Source organism: Anopheles aquasalis, chromosome 3, assembly GCF_943734665.1.
Source record: "Anopheles aquasalis chromosome 3, idAnoAquaMG_Q_19, whole genome shotgun sequence".
NCBI classification, from domain to species: domain Eukaryota; kingdom Metazoa; phylum Arthropoda; class Insecta; order Diptera; family Culicidae; genus Anopheles; species Anopheles aquasalis.
In genome coordinates, this window is record NC_064878.1 from 51,882,178 (window position 1) to 51,901,048 (window position 18,871).

At 51.9% G+C, this 18,871-nt stretch overlaps 1 protein-coding gene across 3 annotated transcripts in view; it reads left to right on the forward strand.

Moving 5' to 3' along the window:
• The first annotated feature begins 607 nt into the window (after positions 1 to 607).
• LOC126577371 (uncharacterized) overlaps positions 608 to 18,871 on the forward strand; it is a 108,635-nt gene continuing 90,371 nt past the window's right edge. Inside the window, exon 1 of one of the 3 annotated variants that reach the window (XM_050238933.1) lies at positions 608 to 807. In XM_050238933.1, coding sequence (XP_050094890.1) covers positions 728 to 807 — 80 coding nt within the window. In that variant the 5' untranslated portion in view covers positions 608 to 727. The remainder of the gene's footprint in view (positions 808 to 18,871) is intronic. The other 2 variants (XM_050238935.1, XM_050238938.1) reach the window with 2 other exon arrangements.

An 18,871-nucleotide genomic window follows, 5' to 3' on the forward strand; every position in this document is an offset into this window, starting at 1 on the left:
CTCAGTTAGTGCATAACTTCGACAGATCTCAAGAGATCCGAAAACCGGATCCGCATCAGGTTCTTAATGGATGGAAAAATCGGTGCTGCCCGAAAAAGCCAGTTTTTTTTGCAGTGTGTCCTTGAAGGCGATGGCAGTTGCGGTTTCGCCAGTCTGATCGGTGATCGGATCGAAGTCTTTCCACAGCGTTCTGGTTTCGAAACACACTCTTTTACGGATGCTTTCCTTCATTGTTCGGTTGAACGGTGCAAGAGTAACGTAGCTGCTGTTGTTCTAAATGTGAATTTTTGTTCTGGTTCCCCGTTTAGGTTTTTCAAAGAGAATCCTGCGCACGTGTGTTTGTGTCTATGTGTATGTGTGTTTATATGTGTATGTGCGTGTCTGTGAGAAGCTGTACCCGTGTTTGAGTACAGGGCTCACGCCCGTTGTTGGTCGCCACGCGATCGCCCCCACAAAAAGTGCTTCTCTTCGGAGGAAGAGAATAAAATCTTTGAAAGAATAGAAAATTGAGTTGAAAAAGTGTTTAGGCAAAGTGGCCAAATCGGGCATCTAATCGAAAATATATCGAGCAGCAAATCAGGAAGGTGTACGACTAGTGAGCGTTGCTCTGTCGTCTGTCTGTCGGTACTAGTGTGTCACCACCACCACCACCGATTCATCATCAAACGCTCAGTTCCTTAGCGCGTCGCTTAGCAACTCAACCACCACACAACCAGCTGCAGCAAAGATGGTGATGTCACTGTACCGGACTATCAAAGGACACACGGGAACCTACAAGCGGAGAAAGAATCGCGAGCTGGAACGAAGGTAAGTCGCGTCCGCCCGTTGTGGCGCTCACTACTCTTTAGCTCGCGATCGCTACTAACAACATTAGGCAGCATGGCGCTGGGGCGGTTTTAATGTAGGGTTTGGGACCTCCTGGGCCACGCAACACACAAATTAGGAGGGACACACGAAGTAAAAGTGAAAGTGGAACCTCCCAGCGGAGGAACATATTTATATGTTTGAGTTTGTGTAGCATGGGAATGTTCGCCCTCGACGCCTTAAATTGGGATTCCAGTTGTAGAAGGCAACTTTCTGCCTTAGAGGGCTTTGCGCGCAAAAATACACAATCAAGCTCAACGAGAGAAGGACGTACGTTCGTTATAAGCGATTTGAAAAATTATTATTTGAATACAGCCCCATCCAGCGGCGGCGCTCGAAAGTACTTCAACCTCTGTGCGCTGCGCGATTTCGACGTTAGAAAAGGAAGCCAACGATGCCGGAGCCGGAGAAAAAGGTGAAGCAGCAGTGTGAAGGGTTGTCGGTGGCCGGTGAGACAGGCGTGACCTGCGTATAGCACATCATCGCGGTTGAATAATCACGCGCCAAGGGAAAGCCCCAACGTATGTGTGCGGTTTGGTTCGATTGAATTATGATGGAGCTTTTTCGGAAGGCGAGACGATCGACCATCGACCATTGCGACCGCAGAGCGCGAACGAGACTGGTGCTCGCGCCAGTTAAAACGATTTCCGGTCCGTCCGTGGCCACCGGCACGCTAGCCGGATGTTAGCGGATTGCAACTATTTCAGTCTCGCGTTCAGTATGCCCAGTAGCATGACCGTAGTAGCGTGGTGTCGAAGAGAAAATTCCGAGAGTGCCAGCGAGGGCGTAGGACGTGGACATCGGAGACCTCAGGCCACATATGGGTGTTGGTGACCGGTCGGTGGATGTGGCGTGTGGGTCATTTGTCGGTAATGGATTTATGGTTTAATCATGAAACACGACTGAAACAGTTTTATGACGTCGTCGTCGTCGTCGTCGTCGTTGTGGCGCATCTCAAGTGCAGTGATACGATACTGCGGCTGCTGCTGCCGTTTCAAATTGATTTAACGGTTCGCGAGCGCGTGGCCACGCTGCATGACATTGCCATGTGACGAGAGGCCACCCAGAGAAGGAGGGCGTTGAAAGTTAACAAAACTGTTTTGCGAGTGGCAGTAAACTCGCTCCAGTGAGTGTGATATTTTATTGCATCTTTTATTTTTTTTTTGTTGAAGTCGTCCATGGGAACAGGCAACATGCCGGAATTGGGAATACAGTACCATTCGCCTTAATCAAGACATTATGCTGGGGTGTAACCGGTCCGCGCGGAATTGAGGAATGAGTGCGCGCAGTCTCGCTGGCATCGCTGGGTGGTCCACCTTTTGCAGACAAGAAGTAATAACACCTAGCATCTCGAACTGACACCATGCCAGTTGCCATTACGCCATGATAGCACCGATCCGGCGATCCGAGGCGAAGTAGGATACTCCGGAAGGTAAACAAACCCACACGCCATGATATCATATGCCCGGAGATGCGTGTTAGGAAAGTGCGAACTGCGTGACTGCGACATGGCGAACACACCCATACTCAGGAGGGTCTGCGGTGTGTGGTCCTCTAAAGGTAACAAATCCGGATCAAACCCAGAACTCTGATGGCTCTTCTGTTGGTTTTGCATAATCGTAGCAACCCACACTCCGGCCGAATGACGTTGCGCATTTCAAGTCTGTTTACGAAGCGAAGAATTCACTACTCCCAGGTGTAGTGATGCCACGGAGGTGTTCGTGATACAATTTGTTCGGTCAAGCAGTGGACGCGCAAAAGGTTAAAAGGTGTCGCTGGAGTAGTAGAAATACCATGCTTCGTGCTGACAATAATGTGACTCCGCATGCGGACAATACACAATGTGTCGAACAAATTCCTTCTTCAACTAGCAACGAGAGGTAACAATGAGACTGACGACGCCAGAAGTCGAGATGCACCTCAAGGCACCAGCATCTGGACGATCGCATCTGAAGATGAGAACAGACACCACCACCAGGTGCCTTTTTGTCGACCGTGTAGATGCAGATCTTTATGAGATTCCTCGACTAACGGAATGAAGTCCCCGGCCCCGGGGTGTATGTCCGTTTAGGGTGCGCTTGCACGTCGAAGCTCACGATTCGCGACGATGTCATCGTGGTCAAAAAACCCATTTCGCTGGTCTCGGTCAATGGCGCGCGCGCCCTCTCTGTCACGGAGTTTGATCGGAGCGTAACAATATATTCCAAAAACCCGCCTGTTCGGCTTCCGCGGTCTCCAAGGCACCGCGTCCGGCATGCCCGAGTTCATGTTCCGAGAATCTCAAAAATGTCAACGATCAGTTAGAGGAAATGCTGGGGTCTCCAAGCGGGGAAGGAGTGTGTTTATGATACGATCGTGCATAGTAGCAACAACGCAGCACCGCACCGCTTATCGCTAGCATAGATCTTGCCTAGGGATCTCGATCTTCTCACTCCAAACCAGGAAATGTGCCGCGAATCGCGCGCTCGCAAATGACATAATCGATCGTTTAATAGCCCGTTTTTTGGGGTGGAGGTTCGGTGCGGTGCCTTTGTGGCTTCCGGAATTGGCCAGCAATTATACGCTCGATTGAATAGTGCTCCACTTGCAGCCGAGCGAGCGAGCGAGCGGAGGGAAATGTGCGGAGAAAGGCTTTTCGCCCACATGCCCCGATGCGACATGTACATGTGGCATTAGCTGTTATCGGTCGATCGAGAGCACTGGAGAGCTGGAGGTTCCCACACAACGCTAATGGGGCTTGCTAATAGACTGGTCGGTTCGGTCCGGAACCGAAACAGATCTCGGACCACACATTATGTGCACCGCGCGATCGATAATGGTGTGTGATCGGATACTGTTTCGAGCGCGATGCTGTTTGATGACTTTGTCTGGCATGATAACCAACCAGCACACTCACGCACACTCACGTCTCTGGTGCGCTTTTCCTTCTCGCGCCTCGAACATACCGGGAACTGGAGCTGAAAGTTACATTGAGCGCGGTATTGGAATATCTCAACTGCGCTGCTACCGGGCATGCTGTGCGGAGCCTGGAGTGGAGTGAGAGTAACTCGCCTCCGCCGTCCGCCTTCTTGGGCTCGCTGGCACCCTTTTTTTTTCGAAATCGAAAATTGAAAAGCCAGCCAACGAAAACGATGGTAATTGGTGGTGATTGGTGGTGGTGGCCGCGAGGAGGAAAAGTGCAAGCTGCCGCACAGTCCGTCGGCAGTCATGCTCAACGACGACGACGACGACGGCGGTGGCGGCGGCGGCGGCAGTGATGCCGGCTTAAAATGCTCCAGTTTTCCTCTTCCTTTAGGCACATAAGTTGCCGCCGCCTTTCGAAGAGTACGCCGTGTGCCGCTTACGATCGCTGGCGCGCACCACACGCCCGCTACCGTGCGCGGGGAGGTTGTTATCGCTGCACGATTTTCTTTTACATACTTCCCCGCACCCACCTCCAGACTAGATGCATTTGAAAGGCCTTTGGGTTGGGTTTGCTTTCGTTCGTTCGTTTGCTGAGCTGAGAGCTCGCTGCTGGTGCTGCTGCTGGTGCTGTTTTTGAACAATGTTTTTTGCTTTCAAATGTGAAAACAAACCAGCGAACGTTTAGCGAATTTGTAGTCGGGAATAGAGTGTGGAGGCTTAATGCTAATTCTGTCGCTGAAACGAAATCGATCATTTCATTTCATCATTTTCGATGCGATGTGGTCGGCCGCCATATTGCAATGAGATGCATCTGGTGACGGTTGCGCTGGGATGACGGCATAAATTTGCAAAAAGTGAATTGACACGGGCGCGAGAGGCCAATGGAATGCACAACAATCGATCGATCGATCTATGCGCTGGTTTTGCTGCTGCCACGCGCAATAGAGCGCAGCTCATCGATCGCCCCCGGGCCGGGGGGGAAGGAATGTCTTGATCGAAAGTTGATCTACGATGTGTGTTCTGGTTGGGGCGCGCGCTCACTCGCGTGGTTGTCTCAGAGGGGAATCAATTAATAAGCCAGCAGCGGAGCAAAAAAAGGATGAAAATGCTCCACATACGCTTTCTAACAACGCGGTATGTGACCTTCTACCCTTCTTTGCATGATTTTTTCTTCTTCACGTAAACCACGCGATCGTTTAGCATCGCGATCGAGGAGACGTCACCTCGGCTCGGCGGATAACAAATGGAGCAGTGACACCGGTGCCTTCATGAGCCGATGCAGCACACGATTGGTCGATCTGTTTTTGTGTTTTGCGGGGAACCATTAGAATCCCCTTCTCCTGCCACAGAGACCATGGACACGGCGCCAGCCCTTTCCTTGGCTGCGCGCAGGTAGCAGAACATTGTTGCAGCAGCAGCAGCAGAAAGGAAGCGCAACATTAGCATAGCACGGCGTCGCACGGTACCGCATGGGGTGGTCTCCACCAAGGGTGGACCGATGCGATCGATGTGTATAATTGGTTGCGTTGCGCTGGAGTGCGGCCAAAGTGTAATTAACTGTAGCGCCACACAGAGAACGCCACACAACAAAGGGGAGCCCATGCCATGCCATGCCACGCCATACCAAGGTCGATCGATGATCGACGATGCACCGTTGACCAACACGATCGTTCGCGAGGTCGACTGCGCGGGAGAAAATTTTCTCTCGCCCCATTCTTCCGTGATGATGTTTGATGATCTTTCACGATTTGTTGTCATGCCATTGATTGACGGGCCGATTGGACCTGGGATCGATCCTGGAACGGATCGTCCGTTCATCGAGCTCGAAAGAAAGAAGTTTCTATTTTTAAGTCCCTTGCGACCGAAGATGCTCTCAATTGATTCCGTGCGCTGACAAAGCGGCTAATGATCTTTATTGAAAACGTGGCGCAGAGAATGCGGCAGATGTTCTGCGGAAGACACACGCCGTGCCCATTCGTCAAACTATTCCATTGAAACTCGATTCTAAAAGGAGCGATCGCAACAATTGAGTTGCGTAATCGCCACCACAGCTCTCTCGCTCATGTTCCCATGTCTTACGCAGCTCCTCGCTTGATCAATAAATGGCCTGCGAAATGAATATTAATTCGCCAAAGAGGAGCGCTCGGTCGCCAAAGACTCGCGAGGGTTGCAGCACCTACAGCGCTACTCGCTTGTACACTAGAACACCGTCGAAAGGATCGCCGTTCGATCGCTCGCGTGTTTTACATGCCTGCTGCATTTGTAATGCTAATTATGCACCGTATTTCATGCCAGTTCGCCAGTTCATGCGAGGCTCGTGCCACACGTCCAGCAGTGAACGGAGTGGGAAAGGGGAAGCCCTCTGGTTTCGGTTAATTAAAAGTGAGGATCGCCGAGGACGCGATATCGTGAAATCGCGTCGGAAGTGGTTTGCTTTCGATTCGCTTTCAAGGACATAAGGACGGTTCAGGTTCTCGTGGTTGCAATTGTTCTCCAAAGGAATCCATCTCAAGTCAAAGGTTCAGCTTCTCGGTCCTGAAGCTACCGTGATTAGTGAGCAATTGCTGGTGCGCAATCCGCGATGTCACAAACACGCACTCACGCATTATGATTGACAGCAGAATCGAGCCCCGCCGAAGCTGACCTCGAGCAGTGTCCAACGGTGTTTTGCCAATTAGTGAACTTATGATCGCCCGCTGCCCATCGTGCGCCAATTCGTCGTCCAAACGATAGAACCGAGGGACTCTGGGACTCGAAATCGTTCACTTTGTGCTTCTGCGGGGGGCATGTCAGCTGCTACTGCTACTACTGTTGTACTGATAGACAGACAGACCCTGGCGATTGCCGGACTGCCGGGAGTCACGAAGCTGACGTGACGCGTTCGGAGCGCATTTTCATCACCTCGAAGGAATTTGAAGAAGCCACGGAGTACACGAAGGAGGAGGAGGAGGGAAAAAGGGGGGAAATCGCGTTGATCCTAGGGGTCCGATGCCACGAGTGGTATGTCACGATGTTCGACATCGCCTGACTCCGACTCCGCGGCGAGGGTTGAGTTTGGGTTCGGTGACAAAATCAGGCGCCCTCGATCCCGTGCCAACTGCTCCGTCTTCTGGCAGGTTCGTAGATCATTGGTCCATGGTTTTTCTATTCTATTGGCCCCGTACTAGCACCAACCAAGAGCAGAAGGACAGATCTACACGAATTGTGTGTACACAGAGCGCGGATACATTGAATTGCAACGTCGGTTGCCACCCAGCCCCCCCCCCCCCCCCCCCCCCCCCCGCTGGTGCAGGTGGTATCAGGGATCGCCGCGACAACGAGGACGACGACGACAACGACGATTGAAACATGGTTCTGTTAACCGTCCCCCGCCATCCACCTCTTTGCAAATGAAAATGAAAACATGATCTACGGCCCTAGCCGATTGGCCGGATGGCGAAGGGTGAGGGTGCGTGTTGCGATTCGTAGTTTCAATGTCGAACGTTTTCTGTCTCGTTCCCGGTGCGCACCAACCACCCCACCTGGTCTGTTATCACTGGCGTCGTATCTGGGTGCGAGGTGGAGCGAAATTTCACTTCGCCCACTCGACCACTCGTGGTTCGTTGCGAATCGTTAGCCCGTTGAGCCCACTCGAAGAATCCCTCTCTTTCTCTCTCTCGCTGATTTACAACTCCCGTCCGGTGTCCGGGGAGCGTTTTGTCTGTTTTGATGAAACTTTAATTGGCTCGCCCCGGTCGTCGTCTGTGGTCGTTGGCGTCGTCGCCGTTGTCGCCGTTGCGTTGGAGTCAGTGACCATCGGCGACCGCAAGCGCTGGGAAGCGGTGGTTCCGGAATCTCTGATCGTCTGCCTCGTGCAGCGGCCCTTGTACTGCCCACCACCGAACCACGAACGCAATCGCTCGCTCGCCTGCACGCTCTGCGCTGCTCTGTTCTCTGCTCGATAGCGATAGCGATGGGAAAACATGGAAGAGAACTTTAAGGAGAACCGAACACATACGGGCTGTGCGGTGTGAAAATGGTTTAGAATCGTAGCTGAATGCCGATTGTGAGTTCGAAGCGTTGTTACCACTGTTTTCGAACTGGCTTTTGCTGCAGCTCTAGCACCACCGCGAGACTGTTGCAATATCCTCGAAAGGCGTCTAGTTTCGGTATTTGATTGATTTATCTCTCCCATCGGCCGCGAGATAAAACATTTAAAAGCTTATATGCGCGAGGGCGCAAGGTTCGTCGCTTATCGTTTGGTTGGAATCTTTTGAAACATTTTCACTGAAAGGCGTATTTCATCTCCCAAAACGATGCCGCTGCACTGATGTCTCTTCACTGTTTACTTAATAGTGCTTATCGTGCGCTACGCATCGCAGACACACATGCGTCGACTTACACGCATGGTGCTTGATTGATGGCCACCCCGTGTGGCCGGTTGCCGGGCTTATCATTTCCATTTTCCATGCACTGCTTGCACTCGGTGATGAAGTCGACTGAAACGGGCTGACAGGGGCTGTTACGGAATGTGTCGTTATGCTGCTTCCGCTCACGTCCGTCTCACGATAAAAGGGCTGGCGCCGCGGCCTCCAAAAAGGCGATCGCGATAAGCTCATTAACTGCTTTAAGCTCCTTTAAGCGAAGCGAAGCAACATTATGAATGGGAAAAACCCCGTACGCAGCGTACCGTTTTATGGCAATTTTGTAAAAAGAACGAGCGTCATTTTCGGCCAAGGGGCCGTTGATAAGAGCGATCTCATTAACACACGCCACACTGAATACTAAACACGTGTTGCGCTGGCTTGTAATCTGATGTTTGATCTGACAGTGAGACTCTCGCGATCATCGTCAAGGCGATCTCGCGTGAGCTACACAATGTTGTCAATCGATCGATTGATCTCCGTGGTTGTGGTGGTGGAAGGAGCTTATTAACGAAGTCGCTGAACCGCGCAACGCACACACCACGAATCGAATCGATCGGAGAAAAGAGAACGGTGGAAAAAGGTCGGAAAAGCTAATATTAGAAAACGTGTAATTGGTGTCCCTTTTTCTGGGTGGTTTCTGAGGGGTGGTGGGCTTCGAATGTGAAAACAGAAAGGTCTTCCAGGTTTCCCCACCCTCCCACCCCGGATAGACCAGCTGATGATGATTCAATTATGAGTCTCTCTCTCGTGTGTCTATTCAGCTTTCGAACTCCGAGGATTAGTTGCGCAAGGTACCGATGGCCAAATCAATCCGGGGAGTGGGCCTGGGTTTTCGGGGGTTTTACATTCGTTTTCCCTTTCCCTTTCATGTTCCCTCCATGCTCGCGGACGACAAACGGAGCCTTCTCTCCGCCCGGGGTCTCCATAAAGGTGTTGGGGATGTTTATGATAATTGAGCATAATTTTCGAGCTCCCCTGTGCGCGGGGCCACCGTGCAATTGGCTTATTACACACTCGGGTGCTTGCTGGCTCCCTTTTGACGAACCCGAGGAACGTGTGCCACCCGAGATAGTGATAGCGAATGAGGTGCTCGCGCGGCTCGAAGGTAATGATGATGATGGCGATGGCGGTGGCGAGGATGATGGTGCTGTAATCATGTTGATTCCTCGCTCACTCGCACCTGTGTGACACCGCGGTAAGTGCTGGTGAGGAAAGTGTCCCAATATGTGGCCCGCAGCAGTTTGTTTACGTTGCAGAGTGCTGCTGCTGATGCTGTTGCTGAGGTTTAAGCTAGGCAAACATAAAGCAATGCAGCATAAAACGATCATAAAACAGCAGATAGCAATAGGAGAGCGGGAGAAGGAAAGGAGGCAATAGTTAAACGATCATTAGAGCGGAGTCGATTGACACAAGTTCCCCGTCGCTGGTGCTGCTCGATCGCTACGATCACATTCGTCGTGGTCCTCGTCGTCGTCATCGTCGTAAATCATCGCACCAAATAGCGCAATTGGTTTAGAGTTGATTAATGCTTTTTTTCGGTCTCTTTCTGGCCCCATTTGCCATTCTACCTTTATGGACTGTCGGTTTGTTATGGCACTCGGTGCTACGGGATCGATTTCTTATGATTTACAAGCTCATACTTTACGCTCGGCAATTAGACAACATCATAAATTGCCTGCGGGTTGCTACGAGTTTGCCGAAGCGAATTATGCGCCGAGTAGCAAATCGATGGATGACAAATTGGTCAGGAAATGACCCCCCCATCAATATCGCGATATCTGCATGTCAGTGTTTGCAAACACAAGCGCGTGGATTTATCCAAGTCCTTGCCTCGAAAAGGTCAATATTTGACGAAGAAGTGCTGCTGCTGCTGCTGGTGTTGCTGGTTTGTGAATCATGCGCATGATCTCAACTCATTTGCACATCACGATCACCAAGCGAAGTGTGGGCGCGCATCGCATCATCATCGTCGCATTCGTAATGATCAATATTATCACTTCACCAAAAAAAGAGCCCGGGCGTGCGCGCGCGTAAATGCATCCAACACAACAAGGTCAACAGCTACTTCGCAAGCCGAAACACCTTCTCCCGGCGAGGGGCAAACAACACGTTTTTGCACCACCATCTGCATCTCTCGAGCTTTCATCCAACGCGAGCGACGACAACGCGGTCGAAGGTCAATCTCACAGCCGAAGAGAGTGTCCCTGGCTTGGGGGGAAGCCCGTAACCTGTTTCGGAATGAAGTAGTTCGACCCCGAAACGAGCGAGCGTGTGTGTTGGTTGGTTGCTTGTCGATGAAATCATCGTCGTCCAAGAGGACAGGTTCCTCCACAGGTATTTGTGTTATCAAATGCGTTCGCTTGACGAGGTCCGAAATGGAGAAAACTAGATTCGAGTTGATCCGGACACTCGCTCGGACCAATTGTGTCATTCTCGGTCACGGCAAACACGGCCACGGGGACACATTTGCATGATTCCCTAGCGCACCCCGTATCGTGGTGATGAAGACAAGAGGCCCGGTGGTCAATTAGTAACACGAAGATCACCGAGAAGAGAATCCAGTGGCCCCAGTCTCTGAAATGAGGTCGCACAAACCACCGCACCGCAATTGATTACACAACAATATCCATAAAAAAAATCAAAAAAGCTATAAACAGCGCAATTTGGATAATCGGGAGGGGACCTGGATTGGACAGATTTTTGATTTAGTCTCGCGCGATCGCGCGACGTAGAGAGCGAAGGAGAAAGTCCCATGCCAGCCAGCGAAACGATCGCGCCGAAAGTACCCATACGAGGCGATTGATAAATCAAAGAATTTTACGATCGATCGTACACGTAATGCTGCCGCTGGAGTGTGGCGCTGGCATGCAAACCATCCTCTGCCAGCGGATGGTGGGTGACAAGCCGAATGGCGTAATTTATCGCAGGTTTGTGTTGGGCCGGAACGATCGGTGGGGCAATTAAGTTTACAAATGTACCAGCCACGGCAGCTCCAGCAGCGACTGTAGATCGGTTGTAGGATAAATAATTAGTGGATGAATGGTAGGAAGCGAACGCTCGGTCCCTTGGTGCGATTGGCAACATTATCGCGCGTGCTCGAGCGCATAGCTTGGGTTCTTCCCAGTGTGAGGAGTTCTGAGAAACCCTGGCTACGATCGATCCTCACTTTAGGGTCCTCCACTCGCGAGGTCCGTAAGTCCAGCGGGATTTCTGCCTCGAAATTCGATCCTCGATGCCTTTCTTGATGCCCGCGAGCGAGTCATCTATCCTATCGGTCGGTCAATCTCTGTGGAGTCCGCTGTAGGCGCGTCGAGTAATGTAAATTGTTTAATTGTAGTTAATTAAATTGTTCGCTAGCCGGTGTGAACGGAGGCACTTCCAAGGGACCTCCCCTTCTAGGCGACTGTAAAGGACATCTCGGGCCGAGTCTGAGGTCTGAGTCTTAATCCTATCGCTACGATCGATAGTGCAGCAGCAGCAGCATCAGCAGCGAGACCATTCTGGCGCGCGATCGGCGATGCTTTATGAAGCGATAAATTAGTGGCATTTTGTGTGTATGCGTTCGTGTTCGTTGCTGGAGCCCTTTTCGCAACATAATAAAAACATACCACAGGCTGGAGTCTAGCCACTGGTCTGTCTGGCTTCTGGCGTATCGCTCGCTTGTTGAAGAGACAGCGAGAGAAGGGCTAATGATTTTCCAACATTTATCAGCAATTTTTCCGCCTGTCTTTGGGGTGGTGGTGCGAGCTCCTGGCGGGCGAGCAAGCCGTTAATCCTTCGCCAGAGTGGAGTGGAGTCCATTGTTTGTGGACGCGCGATTGTTTCTCGTGATTTTGCGCGGCAGGAATGTTACCCACCATCGCGTAAAGGTCGATGGAACGAACGATCGATTGTCGATCGGGAGCTCTTAAGGGTGGGAGTGCTTACAACATGGCTCCCAGCCCAGCCCAGAACCCGGCCCAGGTGGTTGCTGCTTGTGCTGCGCGGGATTGTCTTCACTGGAACCTCTCCCAGTCGCCGAGGATCACATTGATCGGTGTTCGTCAGGTGGTGTGCACAAGTGCACGGATCACTCGATCACCCATCACTCGACCACGGCTGAGGTGTTTTGTGTTCTTCGATCTAGCCACTGACGCGGGAGGGAGCTGACTTCTGAGAGGATTGTCCGGTGCACTGTTCGTCAGTGTCGTCTGATTGATCTGAATCCCGGATCGGCGTTGATGTTCCCCAAACAAGACAGACGAAGAGGATAGAGTGTGGAGGAGAGAGGAATGGGAATAATGGAAGTTCATTAAGAGAGAACTTCATTCTGTTGCACTCCCTTCTGGCAGTGCTGGTGATGGATGGCAGGACATAGAGACAGACGCTTTCGTAGACGGTGCGGATAAGCGGATTGATCCCAGTGCCACCCGGTGGCTAGCGACTCTGTGTTGCAATCGGAATTCTGGATCGGGACAAATTACCATCTCGCGATCGGACGGGATCGGAGGCTCGTCTTCAGCATCTGCGTAATGAATATCGCGCAAAGGGTTTTTTTCTCGGTTCTGTTCTTCCTTCGAAGCAGTCCCTAGCAGGTGTTGATTAATCATGTACTCCCGGGGTGGGTGTGCTAGATCGGCGATACAATTGATTTGCAAGCGTCCCGAAGAGCGAAGAGATCCCTTCGAACGATCGATCGATAGATGACGAACAGTTGTCAATGGCCGGCAATTCCGCTTGCATTTACAAGCAGCTTTTTTTGTAATGTTCACACCTCAAACACACGTCTTCTGTGCGGTCAGTGTCTCTAGGACTGTTCTACACATTCCCTGTTCGCGATCGAGAGATTCCTCGGCGACAAAGTGATCCGATGTCCGGTGCGATCGTAATCGTAAATCAGCTCTCTGTTGCATTGCATCAGTAATCATTTGGCTCGAGTGAGCGCCAGGGGGATCGCCAGACAACACTTGTTCGCTCCCTTTAATCGCTGCTGCAGTGGCTAGACGCTCGACACAATCGCGATCGTGATTGGCGTAATGTGAAGAAATCAATCGAATCGAACCAGAGCCAAAACACTCGAACGACGGGTGTTGAGCATCCTCGAATAATCAATTGAAAAAAGACAAGGCGGTGGAGGGGGAGGAGGTGGGGATGTTCTCGCTTTTCTTGGGAACCGATTCCCTAGGAGCTGTGGGTCTCTTTCCGTTTTCAATGTTGGATCCGATCCGTGATTGCAATTGATGCGTTTGCCCTGAAGTGACTTGCGGAGTGTCTTTTTATTTGCCTTTATCTCGCGCTCTTGGGGTGCGCGCACACGCTCGCGGGATTAACTGCTGATCGTACAGAGGATCGCATTACCATTAACACCGTGGTGTGGTATGGTACGGTATCCTCTACCAGAGGGCGCTCTGTTAAATGCAGGTTTTAATGAAGAAATTAAATTCAAATTCTAGATTTGTGAGGTCAGCAGGCCTCCAGCACGAAGAACACATCGTGATCGCGCAGACGATCGATCGCGTTTTGTAGCACATTTGTAGCGGAAGCATGTTCACGAGCAAGGTCAGCAACTCCCCGGTCCGGTCTCTTTGTTTCCTCCACTGCTGCTGCTGCTGCTGCTGCTGCTGCTCGATCACTTACTACCGAATTGCCAATCCAAGACCTGCTGCTGCTGCTGCTGCGATCTTCATACCACGGTAAACCGTGTAAGGTCAGCAGCTCACCATGCTCACACAACAAGTTCGGCAAAGCATGGCCCGCACGCCCGACGCCACATGCTACCGTCATCTCCGATATCTTCGAGCATATCATCTGCGAGTTTCCCTTTTCGGAGCGGAATTCAAAGGCCGTGCCGGTTGCTCTTAGGGCCTCCCGGCCGTCCTGATCTCGCTTTCACCGCCAGCGCAACACATGATGCAACGTACGATGCCGATGTTTGCTTAATGTGGGGCTGTCCTTTAACCTGGACCGGCGGCGCACCGATTGGCTTCCGCTGATAGCTGAACGTGAACGCGCGTGCCGTTGCGGTGCCCATTGAATGTGATTATGTTGCGCGTTTGGTGTGTATTTGTTTGAATGCAAATACATCCCGCTGCGAATGGGCGAATGGTTGGGAGTGGTGGGATTGTTTGAATTTTGGACCCCACCCGGCCCAGCAGGACGCTTCCGACCATTTCTCAGTAGCACACAACACAAAGGGCATGACCGCACGGCGTGCGCACACCCGTTCAGTGTTCATTCCGTTGTGCGCTTTTCATTCTTTTCGTTGGTCAGCCACAAGCGACATGAGGTCACTGCTACGCTCTTTCTTAGCCAATCGGTAGATCTTGGCGCGCCGATAAAGTGCATTTAGTTTTTTGCAAAATTGAATTTAGTAAATAGTAACTAGTGTTTACAAATGAAGTTTGACAGCTCGTGAGTGATGGCGGAGCGCGTTTACCACGCGGATACGGATCGAGTAGCCGCATGGTTGCTACGATTGGATCGCAAATTCGCAACACTCGCTGTACTACCGCAGTAGAGATATGCTAGCCATTAAGATTCCTCGATCGTTCGTTGTTCCTTATTAAAGCTGGGAGCTTGTAGCATTCAACTGTACTGAACTTAACACGCCAGTTCGACGCCCTCTCCCCCCGGGGGGGGGGGGGGGGGGTAGTGGCGCTTTATGGACTTAAGATAAGTGACAGAAGGTTTAAAAGCGTGACGCCAAGCGAGTCGCGGCCACTTGAGCGAACGGAGCCGCTCGTTCGTCATTTCGGATTATATTTCGAGTACATGTGTGTGCCCGGCCAGCTGGCGGCCTTTTTGGTCTTTGACTTGACTTCGAACTCAAAACGCCCCGGGCTTCCAGCGAACACAAGGCTTGTGCGGGGGTTTGCGCGCAGCCTCCTTTTAATCGGCCTCCCTCCCCAAAGGGCCACTGGTCAGCGAAAGTGATTAATCACGCAATCTAGCACAAGGGCCGTACCACTCTCGTTCCAGCGGCGTCAATGAGTCGCACTCGGCGACACAGGAGAACAAGGGAATGCATGGGAGCATAAGTAAACATGCGGTAAAATAATTGCACCAAGCATAAAGTTCATCCATGTCCTTCTGGCTTGGCGCTTGCGCTTTAATTAATTTCCGTTTGAGTGAAGTTAAGCCAGCAAGCTGGGCAGACACAAAAGAGCCTGGCGCAAGCACGATGAGAAAGTGCATCGGAATGGAGCTTAACGCCTGGCCTGGCCTGGCCTGGCCTGCCTGGCTGTCTGCTATCGTCCATACATGCCTGTCCGGATACCAGCAGGAGACCATTTATCGTCCAGCAGCAGCAGCAGCAGCAGCAGCAGCAGCAATTGGGGCCAATCCTAGTACCAAATGGCCAGCAGCAGCGCAATCGGTCAAGCCAGTAACGTATTAGAACAATGAACTCATAATCCTACAGGCGACCATCCTCGCGATGATCGGTTATGTGTGCTGGGTGTGCGTACGCGCACGCGCACGCTTGGTGACCATAAATTAGCCACCAGCGAGTCCTATGACCCTTGCGGATGCACTAACTTAACCCCTCGTTGGCTCGTACGCACAGAAAACATTGCGTAGCGTGGCCGTGGGACACAGCGCCGTCGTCGTTGTCGGTTTATCGCGTGGAACGGATCGTAGTATCGGAATGTTTGGGGTCGGGGTGCCCGTACATGGGGGCAGTTCGATCGATTGGGGCGCCTCGTTCGATCTTCGGGGTCAGAAATAATGACCGAGAGGGGGGAGGGGGGGGGGTTGGCGTTGACAAAATCCTGCACCAGAGGCCAGGAGGTAAGCAGAGAGCGAGCACGAAAGTGTCCAATGTCCAGCATGAAATCGCTTCCCGATAGCTTCACTAGCGAGCAATGGGTGCTCGCTCGATACTCGAAAGTGAAGCCAGCAGCAGCAGCAGCAGCAGCAACGTGGTCATGGGCCGCTCATGTGCTGTCCTCTGTTGTCGTCGAACGAATGAAAACATAAATTATGAACCGGAGCATAACTCACTGCGAGCGTGCCCGCCACGTTCCACGCCACGATAGGTGAGCTGGATAATTCAATATATATGGCCCACCGCATTCCTTCCCTTGGTGCCCTGCCCAGACATCCAGATGAGATGTCCTGTAGGACTTCCTTGTTGTTGGCTCGGGCTGGCACGAGCACGACCTTTGTGTACGTGGCGTGGCCCCTTATGCCCGGTCGGTCGCAACGGTCGTGTTGGGTCACAGAAGAGACGCACAAAGAACTTGAAGTGGCTCGATCTGGCGCCCCGTTGCCACAGGATCCGCATGTTTATTGATCCGCGCGACGGCTCGCTCGATGAAGTAATCGCAATCGGTTCGTGTTTTATATTATTATTATTTTAAATAAATCGTTGAATTAGAACTTCGAACATGTACTAGCTCCCCCCCTCCTTCATTGCCTCTTGTACAATCTCTCACTGGGAGCTGCTCCGGAGTGACTGGTTTGGTTTGATGGTTGTTTTACAGGAAAAAAATGCGTGCGGCAGGCGCCTCAACAGCAGCTAAGCACGATTGCTGATGATTTAATGGCTGATTTGCATGCTGCTTTTATGCAGTTATCGCTCGTTCTTATCACTATTGTGCTTGTAAGTCTCGTCCTAGCTGGCGGCGAACAGTTCGCTTCGGACCACTTCCAATGGTTGCTTGGATCGCATGGACGGACGCAAGTATTGCTCTCCGTTCTCCCAGTCTTGGTAGCTCGGTGTTTTGTTCTGGAGTTAGAATAAACAGGCAGTTAAGATGTAGAATGTGCGCGTGGTGGTCATGCCGCGAGCCAAATACTCACTCCACAACTTGCTCGCTTGCTCGCTCTTTCTCTGTGACGTAGATCGAAAGCCGCGCGTTCTGACGCGCGTCACGGTCTAATGTCAATCACTCACGATCGCACCACGACCACACCGCGTGACGGAATGATCTGGTACGAATTGAATTGGTTGTTTTCCCGATTCCATCCGCCCCCTCCCACTCACACAACACGCAACGCAACGCATCGGAAGCATCAAGATAGATCCTTGTGCTGCTGCTGCTGCTGCTGCTTGGCGTAAGTCACGTTCCGTTTTTGCGTCCTAGGCGACGTTGCTCCTAGGTTGCTGACTCATCTGTGAGCTTGTGCGGCGTGTTTTACCGGCGGCCAGGACACACGCCGATCAGCTATCAGGACGGACGGTTGGTGTGCCGTGCACGCCTTCACTGGAGTGTTGTTTTGGGGTCGATCGCACCGTCGGCCCTTGGAAGCAATTAGACACGCCACGCCGGTTCGTTGTCGCCGGGAACAATCCGGCGAATAGAACCGAGGTTTTGTGTACTTATGGACATCGTGTACCGTGCCGTGCCGGGGTACATGTAGATCGCAGGCCGCGTGGATTCGATTCCGAAGGAAGGGAATATCGTGGGCATGGTCGTCGGTACGGTACGGTACGGTCCATCGCCGTCCATCATCGAGGCGTAGTGGCGCCCCGGGGCGACCATGATCCGGTGCCGCGATAGTCACGGATGCTGACACCGTGTTCGCTTCCGTTCCGCGGTTGGTTGGCGGTTGCGTGCTCTCAGGCATCTCGGCATCTTCCGTGGCGCACTCGATGTTCGAAGTGTTTGGAGGCTGGAGCTGTTTTAGCTGGAGGAAATGCATCGTTCCCTTTTGGTATAAATAGACAATTCTTGTCTAGATTTTGGTTTATTGGATTGCACTCCAGACCGAGAGAGTCAGTCAGTCAAAGCGATATGGAATGAAGTTGACAGCCAGGGTGCTCCTTTCCCGTTGCTTCTGTGTTTGCTTTCCAGTTTGCATAAGACTGTCCGTTCCAGGGATGCAGGGAACGCAATAAAACCAATAGCTACAATAAACAATTGGCTAATCGATTGAACAAACTGTATGCAGTTCCAATTCCGAGGGTCTCCTTCATGGAGCGACGGAATTTTCCAATTTATTACTCGCGAGCGCAGTGTCCAGCACTAGCGTAGAGGACTATTTGTCTAGCAAACTGACTGACCACGACCCCCAGGCTACTTGGGCACGCGTGTGTGGGCATTAAAAGCGAGCGGAATCGAAATAGGACTGCCAATTGAATTTTCAATCATTCCCTACACATTGAAGGCATCGACAAAAGCGGTCGAGCTGCTGCCACCGATACTGGACCGTAGCTGGTCGAGTCCAAAAACAATTTATTTATTGCTTCCATTCCTCACCAAAGACAAGACAGCGCCCGTCGCCCCCTCGCGAATCAGAAGCATTCGAAACGGGCATTCGGGGGTGACGCATGGCTCAAATCATAAATTGTCCACCTCCATCGATAGGACCTCGGTTAGTATGTAGCAAACCGCGCACTGACGTCAAAGTGAGTCACGAATTGTCGGGACGACAGTTGGCAGTGACGCACAAGCATCAGGACAAGCGCGGCCACTTCCGCCATTCCTGTCGGTTGCGAACGACAACAGTTGCCGAAGCATGAATTGGCAGTTACCCATCGTGGAGTATCAAGTCCTTCGTGACAAGCTTGGAAGTCCTTGTCCCCTGGGAACACCGTGGTTCTCCGGTGGAAGAGAACAACGGGCGGCCTTAATGGTGGGCACGATAAGTGATTCAAAATTATTTATGCCACCTGGCCGCACGGACGGAGAGCGCACGGAACGGAGAATGACCGGGCAGAATCTTCTTACACCGTTCCGATCCGTTACCAAGGAAACATGATTTTCATGAGACCA